Raw genomic sequence first — 21296 nt, forward strand, 5'->3', positions numbered from 1 at the left:
TGTAGTAAAATTTGTTCATTTGGGCAATGAACAAGGATAGAGATCTTGCGACAATCCAGATGGTGTTGAACTAAAACTCCCATTAGCCCTGACCACTGGCCATGCTGGTTGCGGCAGATGGGAGTAGGACTCCATGTATGTTGTACTATAACAACTGCAAGTTCCCCATTCCTGGCATATAGTAATTTGGAGTGGGGAGGAAATGAACACCTGCAATTATGCCTTCCCATCACGACAATAACTGAACTTAAGTTCTATTTACTAGATGCAATGGTTTTTGTAAATGAACACATAGATACACAAGTTTTTCACAGTGATAGTAACAACAGGCTTTTTTGTGAAGAAAGGTAGTCAATAACTTTATTTTTGTATAAAGCAATACTAACAAATACAAAATGTACAGCTTCTCACTAGACTCAACAAGCATGTGAGAAGTTACTTTTGACAGAGAAGAAAAACAAGTTTCAAATAACGTGAAGAAATTTTGATTTTGAAAAAGGCACCCAAATTTAAATAATAAATAAAAGTCACTCATAGGCCTAGCTGGATATACTAAAACATAAACATTTGTGAAAATTAATATACATAAAAAGGAGTCTCTCAAGAGCAAGACACACTACAAGCTGCTGGCAACAGTTTCCTTGATAGAAATTGCTGGGGTAGGTCCAACGTGAGTCCAGATATAACCTTTTTCTGGTCTAGTAGGAATGGTAGGGAAAGGAGATGACCGAGACTTGAAATATTCCGAAGGCGCATGACAAACAAACTCTAAGTACTCAATTTTTCTTGGAAGATCTTCTTCTGGCCCTTAAATTAAAAAGTTAGTTGGTTATTCCCCCACTTGGAGCTTTATGGTACATCCAGTTGGCCATTGACACATATCTCCTTAAGTATCACTAGCAAGACAGGTACTTTCCCCAGCATGGATATAGCTCTATGCAGGAAATAAAGCTATGCAAGCTAGGCCTGCAGTGTTCTCCAAAAGACATTAGATGGGAGAATCTAATATGAAGTCCTCCATCCTCCAAAGTAAGGGCAAAACACAGAATTGTATAAAATGCAGCAACACAAGGATACCTGGTATCTCGCTCCTCCTAGGAAATAATTTCAGCTGGTTTCAGATCAATACCAACACTACTAACAAACAGCAGAGGAAAGGAAGGACTTGCACAGCTTGAGGCTGTGTAACCATACTAATGATGATGATGAAAGAGGGACATGCATTCAGCATGCTGCATCTCTGTAGCAAGCATGTTGCCCTCCAGCCCAGTTTCTTTGGGCCTAAGAAGAGAAGGTTCACATGTGTAGAGGACCTTGTGTGTCCATAGCAACTTCTGTCCGCCGAAAGTAGCTAGGAGACAAGTTTTATCTGGTGGAACTACTGATTTAAACTGAGGAAGACACTCCAACATCAGCACGCTTCCAAGGAGAACATGTTGCTGTCAAATATACAACTCTGAACTTCATTTCCAACACAAATATACATCTCTGCCAGAACTGCAATTCATGAGCAAGTCTAAAGGCAACGTTGCTTAACTAGCTTGTACTACAGAATAAAAAGAAATCTAGCACTGTGGAGTTATATCACATGTAGCACTTTCTGCTTTGTCAGGACAGGTAGAATTTTAACATTTTGGGCCTTGGAACTTACCTATTATGTAAGTTGCAGGGTCAAAACAGTCTTTGGGGCTAGCTGCAGTAGGAATGAGCCATGTTAAAGCTGCACTTTTTTCGCAGTATTGGTCTTGAATAAACCCTCTAATCTGAGCATAGTATGTTTTACCATCCTGCTCATCAATCACTGAAACAACATCTCCAATCTGATAGTAAACTCCCTAGAAAAGATATAGATCATTAGAATTAATTTTTTAAAAAGCTAAACTGATAATAGTTTCTGCTTTGGTGTCACAGAGTGAGCTGGCCAGTAGTCACACAGATAACTCGTTATTAACAAAAACAGTATCTTCACAGACTTGGTTGAATGTCAGGCCTAACAAGTACAACAGCTCATTCCCGGTAGGTCCTATCCCATTAAATCAGTTGCCAAGACTGGAAGTCCCTGCCTCCCCACAACCATCTAAGTCCCCTCCTCTCCAGGGCTTTTCCCAAGCAATTGGAGTCTGTCACCGCTCTGCCTGTTTCAGCCCTCTTCTAGTTCTGGGAGATAGAAGGGGAGCTTGTTGCAGCAGGATGGGGGCACACCCTTGACCCTTCACCAGCCTGCCTCATCTCTATTGGCCTCCATCCTCCCACTTGCCAGCTTCGGCTTCAGCCTCTGACTCGGATTCTGAACTTCTCTCTGCCACAGGTTCTCCCAGCTCACAAAGCCCTGTTACCTCCTCCAGCTTCCAACCCCTCCTTTTCCCAGTCTTCTCCCTCATTGTTGTCCCACCACCGCTCCCCAGGCTCTTATCCTTCTACCCTTGTTGGTCCCCATCTGGTCTATGTACGTTATCTGTTTCCCCCATGTTGCAGTTGCAGAAAGCCATATTTGCATTTTCCCTTCAGTGAGGCCACAGTACTAAGTTTTAGGGCAATTTCAGTGTTCCCTGACAACAAACAGGACTGAAACAACGTGCCTGCATCATTTTTCTCCTTCCCCTAAAATATGGCTGTTCAGAGTTTTAGTCTGCACTTCTACGGCAATAATGCTGATTTAATGTGGTTTAAAGCAACTCAAAAAACAAAAAACTCTTTCGTCTTGCGAGGCATTCGTCTTGCGAGGCATTCGTCTTGCGAGGTACTACTGTAAGTTAGAGTTTTAATACAGTAACATAAATAAATATATAACAGCTTCGAGCTATGTCATAGCAAACGATTTGATAGTAACTAATGGAGTTTATCAATTTGAAAATATCAACTACTTTGTTCTTGAAGAGTATGAACTACAGCAGAAAGTCTCAGTTCAGTCATGAACATGCTAGCATCCTTAGCAAGTTATGTGTTTAGGAAACTTCAGTAACAATGTACAGGAAAAATGCAAATTACAGTGCAGATTTATAGTGCTACAGCAAAAACACTAAATACAGTGGGACCTCGCAAGATGAATGCCTCGCAAGACGAAAAACTCGCAAGACGAAAGAGTTTTTCGTTTTTTGAGTTGCTTCGCAAGACGAATTTCCCTATGGGCTTGCTTCGCAAGACGAAAACGTCTTGCAAGTTTGTTTCCTTTTTCCTAAGGGAAACCGTTTCAATGCATTCCTATGGGAAACCGTGCTTCGCAAGACGAAAAATTCGCAAGACGAAAAAACTCGCAGAACGAATTAATTTCGTCTTGCGAGGCACCACTGTACATACTGTATGTTTGAGTCACAGTCCAATATATTTTCTTACCAAGTACTCATTTAAAGATTTATTAACTTTTGAAACACTTCTATGTTCATAAACTTCTAATAACATACCTTATGGAAGATAGATTCTGCTGTAATAATGGTAGCTACAGACTCTGGAGCTTTGATGGGCTGAAAAAGGAAGGTTATAATGCTTAAACTGCACAAATAACGTAACAGTGTCAAAATTACAATATAATGCATTTTTTGTAAATGAGATTTGGATGAAAAATTGATAATCTTTGGACCACTGTATATGAAAACATCAAGAAATTAATAGCTTCAGTATCAGTAAGCTTTGACAAAATACATCTATATTTGTTACGTGTTTTAACCAAGAAGGATTTCACATTCAGAAATGCATAGAATATTGATATTATACACAAATGAAAAAGTCTTTTAAGACATCGCTCAAGAGTCATTTTGCACATTATGCTCAACAAGTATGAGCTGAAGCATACTAAATACATCTATTTCAATGCAATAATGTGCATAATCTTATGTGATGAATACTCATGGTTCTTCAGGAAAGCAATACTAATGTAGCAAAGTTGTATATAATTTGATAAGCATGTAGGAAAATATGTATATTTGGTACAGCTTTTTGTAAACCTTACTATTTTTTAGTACAGCACCTGCCACACTGCTTTAATTTAGAAAGTGCTCAACTGTAGCTGGAGTCCATAATCACCTTACATTTTTTAACTTAAAAATATGCCTTCTCCCTTTTCCTTTAGTGGAAACTTTCTTTTCAGCAGCTGGAGCAGACTTGTATTTTGTGTTTCTTAATCGAGCAGATCTTCTGTGAATTTCTTGCTTACTCTAGTGTACAAAAGTAAGAAACAGTGGGAATTCATTAGTATATACATGATCAAATATACAACAAGACATATTTATATATAGTTATTCATAGGGTGGGGGGACACAGTAGGACCCACTTTCCCCAGCCAGAAAGAGATGAAACACCTATTCTAAACACATTTACTAAAAAAAGTACATGCAGCTAATTTCAACAGAAAGATTTTTATTTGTTTCAAGTGCTTAAACACTGTTGTTCAAAAAAATTTCCACAGGGCAGCTAATAATAATAATAATTTTATTTGTACCCCATCCTCCCCAGCCGGAGCCGGGCTCAGGGCGGCTAACATCATAAAACTAACACAGTATACAATGAAAGAATGGGTATCAATCTAGAGAGTTTCAGCAACTCAGAAATAATTTCAAATCATAGCAGAATTTACAGCGCAGTCCTATGCATGCTTACTCAAAATTCCCACTATATTCAATGGGACTTATTCCCAGATAAGTGAGCCCAGGATCTCAGCCTAAGGCTGCAAACCAATATAGAATTATCTGAGAGTAGGCTAGTGTCATGCCTAAGCTATGTGGTGTTCTGGCACTCCCCTCAGCTCGCCTGTACCACCGCACCATTCTTTGTAAGAAAACTGGGTTTCTGATAGGTATTCCTGAATTTTCCTTCTTGTTTCCACACCAGACACAATATTATGAATAGTTCTAATCTCTGACATAACCAGTCAAGAGGCATGTGGTGCAATATGGCGCTTATTAAAAAACAAATAAGGGTTTGATGATCACAGGGTTCAGAAGCATATGGTATCGGTTTGGTATCATTTGTTACTATTTTCTCATATAAAAACGTAGCTAGTTAACAATATTGATCCTGCTCTAGTAAACCAACCCTGCTACCACCAAAACTCTCCATTTCCAACTCTCACTCCAATTAACCACCCACTTCCCAAAACCCAACTCACTTCTCAGCTGCCTCCCAACAGCATTCAAACTCTTATCTAATCACCATTCACTTCCAACAACCCAAACACATTTCCAATCCCAACATATACCTTAGCTCATGTATTATACTCACCTACGCAGTTACCTTAATATAAATTACACACACACATACACTCTCTCTCTCTCAAGATAGCATGTGCACTAGTTGCACCACCCACTTTTGCCTGCACCCGCCACTGGCATGTAAGCCCTTGGAAGGCTGCCCAAGAAGGGAAACCCCCACCCCTGAGTTAGAGGCACAACTCGGATCAGGTTAAGTTTGAATGTGCACCGTAAGGTTGAAAGTTGTTGAGCTTTTATCCTTGCAATGCCTATTAACTTGAAGAGCTGGGCGGCACCGGGAAGTACGGAAAATAGATCTGAAGCATAACGAAAAAAACGCTACGTGACCCACAAGAGGTCCGATATCACACAGTTGACCTAGACCTATAATTGTAGCGCTGGGAGGGACCACGGGGGTCATCTAGTCCAACCCCCTGCTTCAGTGGGGATGCTCTTTAGACCGAGCTCTCCCTCCTTTTGTTCAATGGCCTCTTCTGGGGAGGGTGGCTTGGCCGCGCCAGCGCAGGAAGGGCGACCGAGGAGGCCCACTTGCTCCAGCGGCGGGCCCTGCTCCCCAAGAGCGCTCAAGGGACCCGCCGCAGCCCGAAACTGGCCCCACCTGCTTCCCGCCGCCGCTCCCTCCGCCGCCGTTGCTGTGCTGCGCAGCCGCCGAGGTGGTGGCGTAGGCGGCTCCGGCGGACCCGGGAGGCCCCGGGCGGCCCGTGCAGTTGTTGCAAAGGATCTCGCCCTGGCCGCCTTTCTTCCACATGGACGAAGAGGTGGTGCGGCACACGCTGCACGTCGGCTTCAGGCCCAGCGGCATCTTGGCGCCGGGTGACCGCTCGCTCGCTCGGCCTCCGGCTGCGAGCCCGCTCGCCACGACGGATGTTGTGCGTGGAAGCGGAGCGGCTGAGGAAGCGGCGGGGGGGGGGGAGAGCAGAGCGGCCGGGAAGGGAAGCGCCGCAAAAGAGGGGCCTCTGCCCTCTGCCGGCTGCCCACTAGGCTGCATGGCCTGAGGGGGAGAGACAAACGAGGAAAGCCGGGGCTTCCCGCCCTCAGGCCGACTGGAGACCCAGGGCGAGGTGGCCGGTTTTGCGGGGAACACCCGGGCGGTATATCGTGGTCCTCCTCGGGAGCCCCAATGCCTTGAGTCACCCTTGAGGTCGGCTGTAGTCAGCCGAGCAGACACTAGACCACTCCTTTCTCTTTCTCGGGCCCAAGGATAACCGGCTAACCTCGTCTAGCCTAGGGACGTTATAAAGTAGGGGGCAAATAATATAGTATGCATACAGTTGGAGCAGTATATTAAAAATGCTCAACAGCGGGAGAGGGATGTGATAAAGGCCGGCCTCGAAAAGCAGGAGGTGAAATTATACTAAATTTATGGGCCATCTGTATCCTGGACTTGTTTACTCAGAAATGCACCCCCCCCCAGTCAGTTTATTGAGTGGCTGGTGGGTAGGATGGAAGACAAAATGCTGCATAGAAGGCTATAGCTGTATTTCTAAAAATTTCAGGGAAACTTGTACCTATCACAAGAAAGCAGCTGAAGAAAGTTAAGGACAAGATTTTGCTGGTGGGTGGGTGTGTATAAATCATGGGGATTTATGTTTGTAGGCTCCATTCCTCTTCTGTAATAAACAGCAGTTTACAATATAAAATACATGTTACACAGAACTAAAAGCAACATTACTAATCACTAAAACTAACAGCAACCAGTTACCTTCTAATAGTGTTCACTCTGAATTAGAGGTCTCCTGGACCTCCTACCATACCATTGTAGCACCCTGCTTGTGGTTAACGCTTAGCTGGAATGAAATATTCAACGCAGCAATAGAGAAATTAAAATAATTATTTATTTGTCAGACAAATAAATGAGAGGCACAGTGGTATATGGTTACCAAGCTCTGGCCTGGGCTCCTGCCATTATGGCCAGCACTTATATCCCCTTAATCCAGCCCCCTTTGCTCCTCCTGTGGCTGCCTCTGTCCAATCAGCCTGGTTGGATTTCCTATTGGCTGATTGCTATAACCAATCCTAAAAGATACACCCATATCCTCCTGTCCTTATAAGGAACACAAAGAGCTATATATTGTTACATCTATAAATGACAAATAAGCAGTAATATATCTTACATGTGTCTCAACAAGGAATCTTAATTACCAGCTCACCTCTTGCCCTCTTTGCCCTATTGCCTTCTAAAACAAATGGTTAATCTTAAATTTTTATCTTAAACATATGTCAAGGATCTTGAGTTTCACATCAACATTGAAAGATATCCTTCATTTGAAGGTTTCCAAACAAATGTCTGACAGCCATATATCAGGACAGCTTGGATGGCGTCTCTTTGTCTAGCAAGAGGGCTGGGCTGGTGTCTGACTTAATTCCAGGATAAATACAACTCTTCTAGCATTTGTTAAATCCTTTGCATAATTACATTTAAGACAATACATAACATAGGTAGCCTTTTAAAAAGAATAAGGCCTTTTTTAAAAAGAGAACTCAGTTTAAAACAGTTTCAGAAGAAACCTCTTTAGTTTACATTCCCCCCCCCTTCAGCCAGCTGCTTCAGCCAGCTGCTTTGTTTCCATTAGCTCTTCCCAACATTTATTGAAACTCTCTCAGTTTAAGAAAGAAACAGCTTTAAAAGACTTCCCAGCTAGATGCTTCTCCATTTGGTCTTGGCCTTTTTAACCTTAGAAGATCTGGCTCATTTTACTGGGAGGCACATTGGCATTATTTTTCTATTTACCAACTATTAATTATGTTTATCTCTGCCTTTTTTATCTTCTATAACATGTAGGGTCAGTGCCTTACTCAGTCTGTAATTTCAGCTTTTACGACTTTGAGAATTGTCTTCTGCTATCAATCAAGGGGCCCCTTTGTCTAGGAAAAACATTGCCAGTGTTTTCTTAAGCAGCTAGCCTTCTTGCCTGGCATGAAACTTTTGAAAATCTTTTAGGCTCTCTCTTTAATATACAAGTCCTGATCAAACATTAATAAAATGCAGGCTTATGCCTGATGCCTCATTCCCCCCTTTCAAGCTCAAGGACCTTCGTCCCAAGTGTCCTTGATAGCTTGACCTTCATCATGTTCCTGAGGTAAAGCTCTGTATAGGGCCATGATATGAGGTAGAGTTTCATTTGAAACCATCTTGCTAATTGTACTTCTAAAACATGAAATGATACATGGCATCATACATAAAACCATTACCACTACTGTCAAGAAAAACAAGCAAGACAATAGTATCCCTTTGAGTCCTGTGACATTAGGTAACCAATTGGTGAGCCATCCCATATCCCATCCTTCCCATGTTTGTACTGGGACATGTGCTATATTCTCCATCTTTGTGGCCAACACACGGATTGCCTCACCATTATCTGAAATGTTAAAGCAACAGGCATTCCCTGTCAAGTTCAAGACTCCACATAGGCCTCCCTGCTTGGCAAGTACATAATCCATTCCCATTTTCAGCTGCAAAATGGCGGCTCTACTTTCATCCAACTGTTGTGCAATAAGTCTCAAACTCTTGGCCGTTGCATTGGTTACAAGTTCCACTACTGCTTGCAATCGAATTATTCTGTTTAGATTATAAATAGGATCCCGTGCCCCTTGTATGAGCTCACCAGGATTCCAGGAGGCAGGATCATAATAGGCTATAATGCGCTCTGGTGGCCAATCATCAGTACCGCTCCAACTTTGGGTACTTCCTCCTGCTATATGAGAAATATCAGCGTTTCTTCGTGTACGCTTGGCCAAATTAGTGGGCATAATCCACATTGGTGGTAATACCCATCCCAGGAAACAAGTCCCACTCCATTTGGAGGGGAGTTTCTTGTATGCCCATTCTCCACATATCCACCACAACCATCGGGTCTGAGGTTTTTGGTACGTGGAGTACAGAAGGCGAAATATCAAAAGAGGTAGAGAGTTCACAGTGCAGTATGTCAGATTGCCTTTTTCTGTCACAGTTATGTTCCATACCACTTTCCACGCATGAATAAAAGGAGGTGCACAGGGCAAGGCATTCCGAGTTCGATAGGTAGTATCGTGTGCCCAGGTATTCTTAATATTATCCCAAGTATAGTGACAATGAGAAGAGCCTATCATGGTAGAATCAGCTGCATTTGATGATTTATGTACACAGAATTCCCCTTGTACAGGTATAACTCGTAATGGTTTAGTTGAGTTCCATCCGGGGAAATTCTGTATTTCTGTTTGGTGTGGTATTTCGCTTACCATACCAATGGCATCTAATGGTATCGGTAATAAGGGCATACCTCCCTCTGAATCATCTGGCCCAAGAGAGCAAACAAGGCAATTGGTCCTATTTGCAACATTGGCTACCATTTCAGCTAAACCTACCCACATATTGTGGTCATGGCGGAATCCATATTTAGTCAATTTGGTCAGATTCAAGGACCCTTCCCCTTCCCAAGGGATCAGGATTAATAATAGAATCATGTTGATGTCTAGCATATGCATTCCTTCCACAAAAGATTACCTTATTGTGATAGCAAATAAATATTAGTCCCAATATAATTCCCCCAGTGACAGAAATGGGGAACCACCAAGACCAAAACATATATCCCGAGGATCCCCAATGAGTAATATCTCTGATAATTGTTCCACAAGGGGGGGGGGGCATTCAATTAATTGTATAAGAGAATCTTTCCTTTCACAATCGCTGGTTCAGATGCTCCTCAAGCTTCAGGCGTGCGCAGGTCAGCCAGCTTCCAGGTTGTGGCTGCAGCAGGCCGGTCGTCTAATGTTGCCCGTGACCTAGCCCGTTCCCGGTAGGGCTAGATACAGGGGTTTTTGGAGAGAGTCAGTTTAAGAGGATTAGAAGGGTCACCTTTGCACGTCCAACTGCCTTCGGACTTCTTCAAACGGGAGTGATGAATCCAGGGGGTCACCTCAGCTACCTTCACCGCTGTTGGAGTAGAGAGCAAGACGGTGTAAGGTCCACGCCACTTAGGTGCAAGTGGATCACATTTCCACTCTTTCACCCATACGCTATCGCCAGCCTGGAACTGATGAATCGGCTCGGCAATGCTGCACGGCGTGCGCTCGAGGGCCCACCTGTTAAGAGAAACAAAAACACGGGAGAGAGATTGCACTTGTCCCTGTGTCACATGGTCTCCTATTTGTTTAAGATCAGCTGAAATATCCTGAACAAAGGAGGGCGGTCTCCCATACAGGAGCTCAAAAGGTGACAACTTAAGTCTTTTTGTGGGTGCACACCGAACACGAAACAGTGTTATGGGTAACACATCTACCCATCCCAATCCCGTTTCCTGGGTTAATTTTGCCAATTGGGTTTTCAGAGTCCGATTCATTCTTTCAGTTTTCCCTGAACTCTGAGGCCTATAGGCTGCATGCAGTCTCCATTTCACTTGTAGGACTCGACATACTTCTTGTACTACTTGATCAATGAACGCTGGCCCATTATCACTTCCAATGCATCTAGGTAACCCAAACCTCGGGATCAATTCAGTCAGGAGTCTCTTAGTTACCTCTCGTGCCTTTTCAGTTCGGGTGGGAAAAGCTTCAACCCATCCGGTAAGAGTATCTACAAACACAAGGAGATACTTGAATCCCTTAGAAGGGACCAGCTCTGTGAAGTCCACAATTAGGCTTTCCATGGGGACATATCCCACATGTTGGATTCCAGGAGGTTGTACCGGTCCCTGCCTGGGATTGTTTTTAGCACAAAGAACACATTTCTGTGAAATGCAAGTTGCTAATTGTGATAGATTAATAATATACAACTTCCGACTGAGACTCTCTCTGGTTGCAGTACCGCCAAGGTGAGTAGATTCATGATAATTTCTTACAATTGTGCCTGCTAGATGATGAGGTACATAAATCCTATTGTCTGGCAGGATCATCCAACCATCCTTCACAACTGCTCCTTCCTGTTCAGCCCACTTCCTCTCTTCTGGGGTATAGTGAGGTTTAACTTCTTCTGGAACTACCTCTGGTATGAGGGCTGCTATAAATCCTCCCACAGGCTTTTGGGCTGCCTCTCGGGCTGCTTTGTCAGCAGCATGATTTCCTCTGGTTATTGGATCCCTTCCTCGTCCATGACCTTTGCAGTGCATTACAGCAATCTGTTCTGGAGCCCATACTGCTTCTAACAGGATTTCTACTTCAGGTCCATATTTCAAGGCCTTCCCGTGGGCTCCTGTTAGACCTCTTTCTTTCCATAGAGCACCATGTGCATGCAGGGTTAAGAAGGCATATTTAGAATCAGTATAGATGTTTGCCTTACATCCGGCTGCCAATTGCAGAGCTCTAGTTAAACCTATAAGTTCAGCTTTTTGTGCTGAGGTGCCAGCAGGCAAAGCTTCAGCTTCCACAACTTCCTCATTGGTGACCACAGCATATCCTGCTCGTCTGGCACCTTCATGCAGGTAACTGCTACCATCAGTATAATATACAACATCTGGATTTTTCAATGGTTCATCTTTCAGATCGGGTCTACTGGAATAAACTTCATCCATTACTTGGAGACAATCATGTGATTCTTCATCATCTACCTCTGGTAGGGGCAGCAAAGTCGCTGGATTGAGCATATTCACTACTCGTAGATGAATCCTGGGATTTTCACACAATAGGCCTTGGTACCTAGCCATCCTTGGGTTCGTTAGCCAATAACTACCCTTATATTCCATGAGTGTCAGAACAGCATGAGGTACATTCACATACATCGTCTGGCCGAAGGTAAATTTATCAGCTTCTTTGACAAGGCTCGCAGTGGCCGCTACTGCCCTTAGGCATGGAGGCCATCCTTTTGCTACTGAGTCCAATTGTTTTGACAAATAAGCTACTGGACGGTTCCAACTTCCTAATCTCTGGGTCAGGACTGCCGCTGCAATCCCATTCTGTTCATGTACATACAGCTGAAAGGGTTTTTCCGAATTAGGCAGTCCAAGGGCTGGGGCCTCCATAAGTCGTTGTTTGATAACTAAAAAGGCTTGTTGCTGCTCAGGTCCCCATACGAATGGGTCCTTTTCTGCACCTCGAGTGCTTTCATGTAAGGGCTTGGCCAGACTGCTGAAATCAGGTATCCATAGTCTACAAAACCCTGCTGTTCCCAGGAATCCTCTGAGTTGTTTCCTTGTGGTAGGTTCCTTGATAAGGCAAATAGCTTCTTTCCTCTCTGGCCTCAATGCTCGTTGTTGGTGTGAGATGTCAAAGCCCAAATATTTGACCTTTTCTAAACATAACTGTGCCTTTTTCTGGGAAACTCGGTAGCCAGCTTGCCAGAGCAAGTGGAGCAGTTCCTCTGTACCTTCTTTACAGGTATCAAAATCCTTTGCTGCTAGTATAAGGTCATCTACATATTGCAGAACCACCTTTTCTCCAGGTATTGAGGGGTAACTTGTTAGATCCTTCGCCAAGGCAGTGCCAAATAAAGTTGGGGAATTTTTGAATCCCTGGGGCAATCTCGTCCAGGTTAGCTGGCCTTTTGTTCCTGTCAAAGGGTCTTCCCACTGGAAGGCAAATATAGGTTGGCTCTGTGGTGCCAGCCGGCAACAGAAGAATGCATCTTTCAAGTCCAATACAGTAAAAAATGTTGCTTCTGGTGGGATCAAACTCAGCAGGGTGTATGGGTTTGGTACATTTGGGTGCAAGGTCTCGATAGCCTGGTTTACGAGCCTCAAGTCCTGCACTGGCCTGTATTCATCTGTCCCAGGTTTTCGAACAGGCAAAAGGGGTGTGTTCCATTCTGATTGGCAGGGCTTAAGCAGACCATATTTTAATAAGCGGTCCAAATGTTTCTGGATGCCCTCTGCTGCTCGCCGGGGTAAAGGATATTGCTTTACAGATACAGGGGTAGCCATAGGTTTTAAGGTTACTACAATTGGAGCTATATTCTTAGCCATTCCTGGGGGGCTATTTTCGGCCCATACTCCTGGTGGCACCTGTAGAGTTCGGAGGAGCTTGTTTAACTCTGTATCCAATGTGGGTTGGACTTGCAGGGCTGACATTAGGCGCCATGATTGTTCCTTAGGTACTGAGAGGGAAATTATTCCTGCTGCCTTTGATGGCAATTTCATTTCTGGACCTCGAGGAGTGAAGGTGATTTGGGCCTGCAATTTGGACAGCATATCTCTACCTAAGAGAGGTATTGGACACTCAGGTATATACAAAAACTGATGGGTTAAACGATGTCCCCCAATCTGGCATTCCAAAGGTTGGAGGAAAGACCTCTTAGCTGACTGACCAGTGGCACTTTTAATGACTACACTTTTGGATGCCTTTTTCTGCAATAGTTCTGGGAGTACTGAGTATTCAGCCCCAGTATCAATCATAAAGTCTATTAAATGGCTTCCTAATTGAATCGTGACCGTGGGCTCCTGGAAGCCTAACTTTATGGAGTCCGGTCTTTCCTAGTCTTGGGTAAAATCCTCCTCTGCCAGTCCAATGACATTGTCCCTACTCCGTCCTTGTCCAGGTCTCTGATATCTTCCATCTCGGATCATTCCCCGTCCCCGTCCCTGGTTTCTTGGGCCGGAGCCTGGGCCTGGGCCTGGGCCAGGGCGTACTTCTTCCAACCTCAGGGGTTCAGGACACTCCCGCTTCCAATGACCCTCCTTCTTGCAATTCGCACATTGATTCCTTCCCAGTGGTGGATTCCTTCCCCGCCCTCTTCCTCCATTTAAGGGGCGGTAGTCTTGCTTCACTGCTGTGGCTAGCATTACCATCTTTTCCTTCTGCCACTTCTTCTTCTCTTGTTTCTCAGCCTCATCCCTATTCCGATAAACTCGGCGTGCAATGGCCATAATTTGGCTCATCAGCATCCCTTCCCATCCTTCTGATTTCTGAATTTTCTTACGAATGTCAGAAGCGCACTGGGCCACAAATGTAGCAGTAATCATTCTGCTGTTTTCAGGGGCTTCAGGGTCAAAAGGAGTCCATATACGATAGGCTTCTTGCAGCCTCTCTAAAAAGTCTCCTGGACTCTCATTTGGTTTCTGTTCTACTTCTGAGACTTTAGACATATTAGTGGGCTTCTGGCATGCCCTGCGGATACCTTGCACAAGCGTCTGGCGATAGGTGGTAAGCCTGGCCAGGTGAATTACATTGTTTGGATCCCAATTAGGATCTTCCAAGGGAAAGTTGTCTTGGAGATGACGGTCAATATTATAAATATTTCCCACTCTGGCCTGCTCACGCAAATATATCTGTGCCTTTTCAATTATGTCTCTCCTTTCCTCAGTGGTGAACAGAGTATTCAGGAGCTGGCGGCAATCTGTCCAAGTAGGACTATGAGTATTTATTATTGAAGTCACCAAGTCCATCATAGCCTGAGGTTTTTCTGCAAAAGATGGGGTGTGTGTTTTCCAATTCATCAGATCCGTAGTTGTGAATGGAATATATTGCAGGGTCGAAGTTCGAGGTGGCCGTGGTCCGAGTTGCCCGTTAACCAGCACAGGCTCCTCAAGTGCATCAAATACTCTTCTGAGAGGGGCTACTACGTGATCTTTCTCTTCACTTCGCTCTAGGGGCCTCAAATCATAGGGGATGGTATTTGTCCCAAGGCGTTCTTTTAGCAGCTTTATACGCCTGGCTGTATTGCTTGCTGACCGATTAAGGTCTCCCTGTAACTTCTGTAATAATTCTCTAGGACTTGGATGTACAGGAGTTTGGGGTAGGCAATCAGTTGTTCCACTAAAAGAGACTGTAGATGGAGTTCTACTGGGACTCACAGATGGAATAACCGCTTCTGCTTGGGCTTTATTATAGGCCTCCAATGCCTCCTGAAGATATTTATCATAATCTATCAAGGAATCAAGTTCTGTGACTCCAGCCCCATTATTCATTCCACTTTCTTGCCTTGGGGTTACAACTGGTGGAGTGTTTGGATTAGGCTCCCTTCGATGTGGAGCATAGGGTGGAGGTGGAAGCAGCTCTTCCTCTGGTCCCTCAAAAATGGGTTTGAGTTTATTTGGCAAGATTCCTTTCCTAGCTTCGGCTTTTACAGCCAATAATTTGCATCGTTGGACTTTGCATTCCCTTATCCATGGAGGATTTTTATTTAATGTGCTCAGCCAGGAATCTATATATGAAAATTGTTCTGGGCACCCTCCAGTTTCTTTGGCGATGTTAGACCAAAGTTTGCTTACTAAATTTATATCAAAGGTTCCTTGAGATGGCCATTCAGTATTTTGCTTTGGCCACTCTAATTCACATAACGTTCTCAGGCGCTCTGGCGTCATTTTGACTCCATACGCCCCTGAGAAGGCTTTCTTAAAATTATTTAACATACATTCAAGAGGTGTATTTTCCCCTTTTGAACCCCCAACTCCCATTGTATGGCCCTGTGAAGTATCCACTCAGTCACTCACACACACGCTTCGTGGGTTTCCTTGCCTGGTGAAGTCGCCTTACCAGGAACCGAAGTACTGCCCACTCCACACTCAGGTCAGCTACAGATTGCTCTGTACTTTCTCACACATACAATGCGCTAGATACTTCACCACACACTACCTCCCATTCTTCCCTTTTCCCCCACCAGATCACCATCTGATGTATCCAACCACCTAGCGTACTCAGTTCCCACTTACTGAGACGCAGAAGTTTGATCAAGACTTCTCTTCCTCCCAGTTAATTGGAGGGCCAAAAATCCCTTTGTGCACTTACCCTTGGTTGGTTCCGTTTCCCCCCGGTCCGTCGCCGCCAGTGAGCAGGGTATCAGACAGACGAGACTTCTGCGTCCCCCCTGGAAAAATTTACCAGTGCGCGCTTGGGTAAGCAATCAGTTGTCTTCTCTCTTGTACCCCGCCCAGTGAGGCGAAGGGGCTGCGTTCCAGCAGACCACTTATCCGAGTCACAGGAGCACCATAAAATGTAGCACCCTGCTTGTGGTTAACGCTTAGCTGGAATGAAATATTCAACGCAGCAATAGAGAAATTAAAATAATTATTTATTTGTCAGACAAATAAATGAGAGGCACAGTGGTATATGGTTACCAAGCTCTGGCCTGGGCTCCTGCCATTATGGCCAGCACTTATATCCCCTTAATCCAGCCCCCTTTGCTCCTCCTGTGGCTGCCTCTGTCCAATCAGCCTGGTTGGATTTCCTATTGGCTGATTGCTATAACCAATCCTAAAAGATACACCCATATCCTCCTGTCCTTATAAGGAACACAAAGAGCTATATATTGTTACATCTATAAATGACAAATAAGCAGTAATATATCTTACATGTGTCTCAACAAGGAATCTTAATTACCAGCTCACCTCTTGCCCTCCTTGCCCTATTGCCTTCTAAAACAAATGGTTAATCTTAAATTTTTATCTTAAACATATGTCAAGGATCTTGAGTTTCACATCAACATTGAAAGATATCCTTCATTTGAAGGTTTCCAAACAAATGTCTGACAGCCATATATCAGGACAGCTTGGATGGCGTCTCTTTGTCTAGCAAGAGGGCTGGGCTGGTGTCTGACTTAATTCCAGGATAAATACAACTCTTCTAGCATTTGTTAAATCCTTTGCATAATTACATTTAAGACAATACATAACATAGGTAGCCTTTTAAAAAGAATAAGGCCTTTTTTAAAAAGAGAACTCAGTTTAAAACAGTTTCAGAAGAAACCTCTTTAGTTTACATTCCCCCCCCCTTCAGCCAGCTGCTTCAGCCAGCTGCTTTGTTTCCATTAGCTCTTCCCAACATTTATTGAAACTCTCTCAGTTTAAGAAAGAAACAGCTTTAAAAGACTTCCCAGCTAGATGCTTCTCCATTTGGTCTTGGCCTTTTTAACCTTAGAAGATCTGGCTCATTTTACTGGGAGGCACATTGGCATTATTTTTCTATTTACCAACTATTAATTATGTTTATCTCTGCCTTTTTTATCTTCTATAACATGTAGGGTCAGTGCCTTACTCAGTCTGTAATTTCAGCTTTTACGACTTTGAGAATTGTCTTCTGCTATCAATCAAGGGGCCCCTTTGTCTAGGAAAAACATTGCCAGTGTTTTCTTAAGCAGCTAGCCTTCTTGCCTGGCATGAAACTTTTGAAAATCTTTTAGGCTCTCTCTTTAATATACAAGTCCTGATCAAACATTAATAAAATGCAGGCTTATGCCTGATGCCTCACCATCACAAGGACTGCAGTGAAAATGTATAAAGCAACCTACAAAACTGAAATAAGGAAGATACCGTCACAACCAATAATACCCCACCCTCTGGCACCTATGGTATCTCTGCTTTAAGGACAGAACTGAAAACTTGTACTGTTGTATAGCTCAGTAATGACCTTCAGAATCCAAGGTTGTCAATCAATATTTTTCATAAACTATAAATTCACCCACAAAAAGAGTATGAAGGGAAGTAATAAAGTACATAAAATGAAACAAAAAATAATAGTTACTTAAAATGAAGTAAGTCATCTTGAATGTGTATCAATAACATGCTCACTAAAAGGTAGCTAGGTGTTCCCTTACCACCTCTTTTCCTATCTTGGGCTGCATCTCCCTCCTTGCATTGTTTATTCTGTTATCATCAGGTTGGGCACGGCTTTCCTTTTGGGTGAAGACAGAGACAAAGTAGGTGTTGGGCAGTTCCTCCTCTCTGTCATCTAATAGCATTTCTCTGTCTTCTCCATTCAGAGGACCTAGTACGTGCTTCTTCTGCCTCTTGCTTTGAGCATAGCTGAAGAAACCATTTTTAAAAATTGTTTTTAACCTCTCTTGTAAGCCTGAGCTCATTCTGAGCTTTAGCCTGCCTGCCTTTCCTCCTGCAGCTGTTGGCTGCTCATGTATACTCTTCCTTCATGATTTCCCCCTTTTCCTTTTTCTTATACATGATGACCTTAAATTTCAGCTCATCTGCAAGCTCCTTATGCAGCCACACTGGTTTCTTTAGTTGCCTCCCACTTTTATTTCTTGTTGGAATTGTCTGCATTTGTGCCTTCAATATTTCACCTTTAAGAAACTCCCATCCATTTTGGATTTCCTTCTCTTTGAGTATTTCTGACCATGGAATCTCACCCAGTAGTGCCTTAAACATTTTGAAATCAGCCTTCTTAAAGTCCTGAGTGCAAGGACTACACTCAGCTTTCCATTGCCTCTGTATAATGAAACCTGTGATTACTTCCTCCCAAGGTTCCCAGTACTTCTACTTCAGCAATCAGTTCATCCCTGGTGGTAAGGACCTGGTCCAAGATAGATGATATGCTTGTTACTTCTTCCACCTTCTGGGACATCAAATTATCAGTGAGGCAATGGAGGAACTTGTTGGACCTTACATTCTTGGCAGAGCTTGAGTTCCAACAGGTATCAGGGAAGTTGAAGTCTCCCATGACTACTATATCTCTCCTTTTTTGAATGCTTGGTAATCTACTCTAGGAAGGTATCATCCAAGCCTTCAGTCTGGCCTGGAGGTCTATAGCAGACACACACAGTAAGGTCACTGGTGTTCTATCATTTTTACCCTTATACTCTCAATCTGCCTTCCATGCTCTTAAGTTATGTATCTCTTCACAAGTGTACATACCCTTCCCTTTCCTTTTGGTCTATTCCTTTTGAATAGGTTATACCCTTCAGTTTCTATATTCCAGTCATGAGTCTCACCCCACCAGGTTTCCATAATGCCTGTTAGATCCTGTATTAAGAGCTCAACTTTGCCTTTCTTGTTTCCCATACTCTGTACATTAATGTAGACAACTGAAAAAATTAGAGACAGTTTCCCTACTCCAATGCCTATTGTAAACTGCCTTAGAGCTCATTTGGATGAGGGGGATGTTTTGAATTAAAAAAATATGAATTAACATGGGGTCACAGGGGTATGGCCAAAGCAAGTGGTGAAAGGGGCCAGTCTTGTCCCCCTCTCATCTATTTTTGTGCTATCCTCTTGAGCTCTCTTTTGCCAACTGTCACTTTTAGAATTCTGTTTCTTGAAACTTCTGGATGCCTTGTTGCCATAGTGTCCTTACTAAGTTATCACAGAGTATTAGTTTATATCTTTGGTAGGTAATGCTGCCTTGCCTTTTAATAGTGCCAGTCCATTCAAGCAGAGGCTTTCAACCTTTTTGAGTCCACAGCTTCCTTGACCAACTACAGTCTTTCTGCGGCACCCCTGTGGGGCTCAGGAGCCCAGTTATGTCACCCCTTTCCTTCAGAGCTTTTTTCTTCCCTTTTGTTCATTGTTAGAAAGTAAACTACTTAACAGTGGTGGTACCTTTACCTCTAATGACAAGTTGCCATATTTTGTATCCGTCTCTTCTCTAACTATTTGGATTCGGATTTAGATAAGTTTTAGATGACAAAGAAGGATATTCCCTGGAGAGCCATTTTAGATCAGTTTTAATGCAGGGGCTCCATAGGAAATCCTAAAAAACTAACTATAGAAATATAGTTTTATGGAACTGTTTATGTAAATAGAGAACATATTTTTAACTCGATAAAAAGTTTTATTCTTCTTCATTACCTTAATCCCTTAGCTTCAGAAGCCCTCTGAAGGAGAAGTGGTTACACAAGGCTATTGCACAAGGGTGTTACGATCTAAAGTGCAAAAATGGGTAAGTCTCCTAATAGTAGCGATAAGGGAAATATGTAAGAAAGTCTGGAGGAGATGGCTGACAGTCCCTCCCTCCCAGTTAGCCATGTTTCTGGGAGATCTTCATAGATGTCATAGCCAGTCTCCGCAGTCATGGGAGTCACAAGAGCATGAGCCCAAGATCTTGTGAGATCTGGATTTCCAGCCCTTACGAGATTTGACAGTGAGGTTTGTGGGACTGGGATGCCTATAGATGGCTTCTCCCAAATCAGGTTGGCTGCATTCTGTGCAGGCAGGTGATGAAGCCTACCCTCCTTTGTTTCAGGATTATCTCAGTTTATAGTTGGTCATGCTATGGAAAGCCAGGATTGATTTTTTTTCATGCTTTCCAGATTGACTTGGGGATTTTCCCCCCCATCTTCCTTAGAGTATCTCCTTTAGAACAAGATATAAGCAGTGCATAGTTTCTTAATTTTTGTCACTTTAATATATATATATATATATATATGCTTTCGTAGATTTTCACGGGTACAGGAATGTAGGTTTTGGTGTCTTCGGGTGTCTTCCCGTGTAAGAGTTGGGGTGTCTAGGCGACGTTTCGACGAGGTCTCACTCGTCATCTTCAGGCTGGTGCTTTCGGCTTCTTGTTACTAGAACAGAGCAGGATCTCAGTGTTTGAGTTCCTATAAATACTGTTGAGGGGGTGTGGTGTATGGCCTCCAACGTTCTGGGCAGAGAGGAAGTTCCTAGGTTAATGTGCCTTTTCTTCTTTTGTTCATTAATTACTTGAGGGATATCTTGAGTGATTACTTGAGTGATATTCTGAGTACCACTTAGGAGGGTCATTAGGTGTGGATTAGTTGCTAAAGCTTTCGTGTCTTGACCTCTTGACCTTGTAAAGAGTTTTTCTGAGAAGATGGCTGTACTGCACTTAGTTGTGCTCTGGCTTGGCTTCGTGTATAGGGGCGAGCTGTGGTTTTGTGCCCTGTGCCAGCCAGATCTGTGTAGGGATTGCAGGGGGGTGCAGCATCCGGAGGTGCCACTATGGTTTGGCTACTGGATGGTGTCTGTAATTTATCTGTGGAGAGGGTCTGGGTTTGGGTCTGGTGTGGTTGATTGGAGATGGCGTTCTGTGTGCCTCTGGTTCTGGTGTCGGTTTTTGTGGGGAGGGCTAATTTCCAGATGTCTGGCAGGCGGGACGTGTCGTCACGCTTGTTCATGTTGTGAGGGTGTTTCTCTATCTCGATGGCTTCCATGATTATTCTCTTGTGGTGATGTTCCATGTTAAAGAGCAATTTGGAATCTGCAAAATTAATTTCGTGTCCTGTTTCTTTCATGTGTTGGTAAAGAGAGGAAGTTTTTTCTTCTTTTTTGACGGCATTCTTGTGTTCTGCGATACGTGCAAACAGACGAATAAATGCACGTATCGCAGAACACAAGAATGCCGTCAAAAAAGAAGAAAAAACTTCCTCTCTTTACCAACACATGAAAGAAACAGGACACGAAATTAATTTTGCAGATTCCAAATTGCTCTTTAACATGGAACATCACCACAAGAGAATAATCATGGAAGCCATCGAGATAGAGAAACACCCTCACAACA

The 21296-nt window shown here is 43.5% G+C and overlaps 2 protein-coding genes across 7 annotated transcripts in view; one reads left to right on the plus strand and one right to left on the minus strand.

Moving 5' to 3' along the window:
* Positions 1 to 331: 331 nt before the first annotated feature.
* GATAD1 (GATA zinc finger domain containing 1) lies at positions 332 to 18942 on the minus strand (the record flags this gene model as incomplete). Of its 3 annotated transcripts, XM_081164035.1 has the most annotated exons (6): positions 332 to 807; positions 1652 to 1835; positions 3402 to 3461; positions 4026 to 4151; positions 17641 to 17718; positions 18692 to 18942. In XM_081164035.1, the coding sequence occupies 6 exons, from the start codon at positions 18836 to 18838 to the stop codon at positions 617 to 619; spliced, it is 786 nt and encodes a 261-aa protein (XP_081020161.1). In that variant the 3' UTR covers positions 332 to 616. The 3 variants fall into 3 exon arrangements, with proteins under 3 accessions (XP_081020161.1, XP_081020160.1, XP_081020159.1); XM_081164034.1 differs by lacking the exon at positions 18692 to 18942 and having other exon boundaries at positions 17641 to 17924; XM_081164033.1 differs by lacking the exons at positions 17641 to 17718; positions 18692 to 18942 and adding an exon at positions 5803 to 6192.
* Positions 6429 to 21296, plus strand: part of LOC308569849 (protein lifeguard 1-like) — a 34923-nt gene continuing 20055 nt past the window's right edge. Inside the window, exons 1-2 of one of the 4 annotated variants that reach the window (XM_081164038.1) lie at positions 6429 to 6547; positions 19638 to 19715. In XM_081164038.1, coding sequence (XP_081020164.1) covers positions 19712 to 19715 — 4 coding nt within the window. In that variant the 5' untranslated portion in view covers positions 6429 to 6547; positions 19638 to 19711. Of the gene's footprint in view, positions 6548 to 18335; positions 18472 to 19098; positions 19164 to 19637; positions 19716 to 21296 lie in introns of those variants that run through there. The other 3 variants (XM_081164037.1, XM_081164036.1, XM_081164039.1) reach the window with 3 other exon arrangements.

Source organism: Podarcis bocagei (assembly GCF_964188305.1).
Source record: "Podarcis bocagei genome assembly, chromosome: 12".
Lineage (NCBI taxonomy): Eukaryota > Metazoa > Chordata > Lepidosauria > Squamata > Lacertidae > Podarcis > Podarcis bocagei.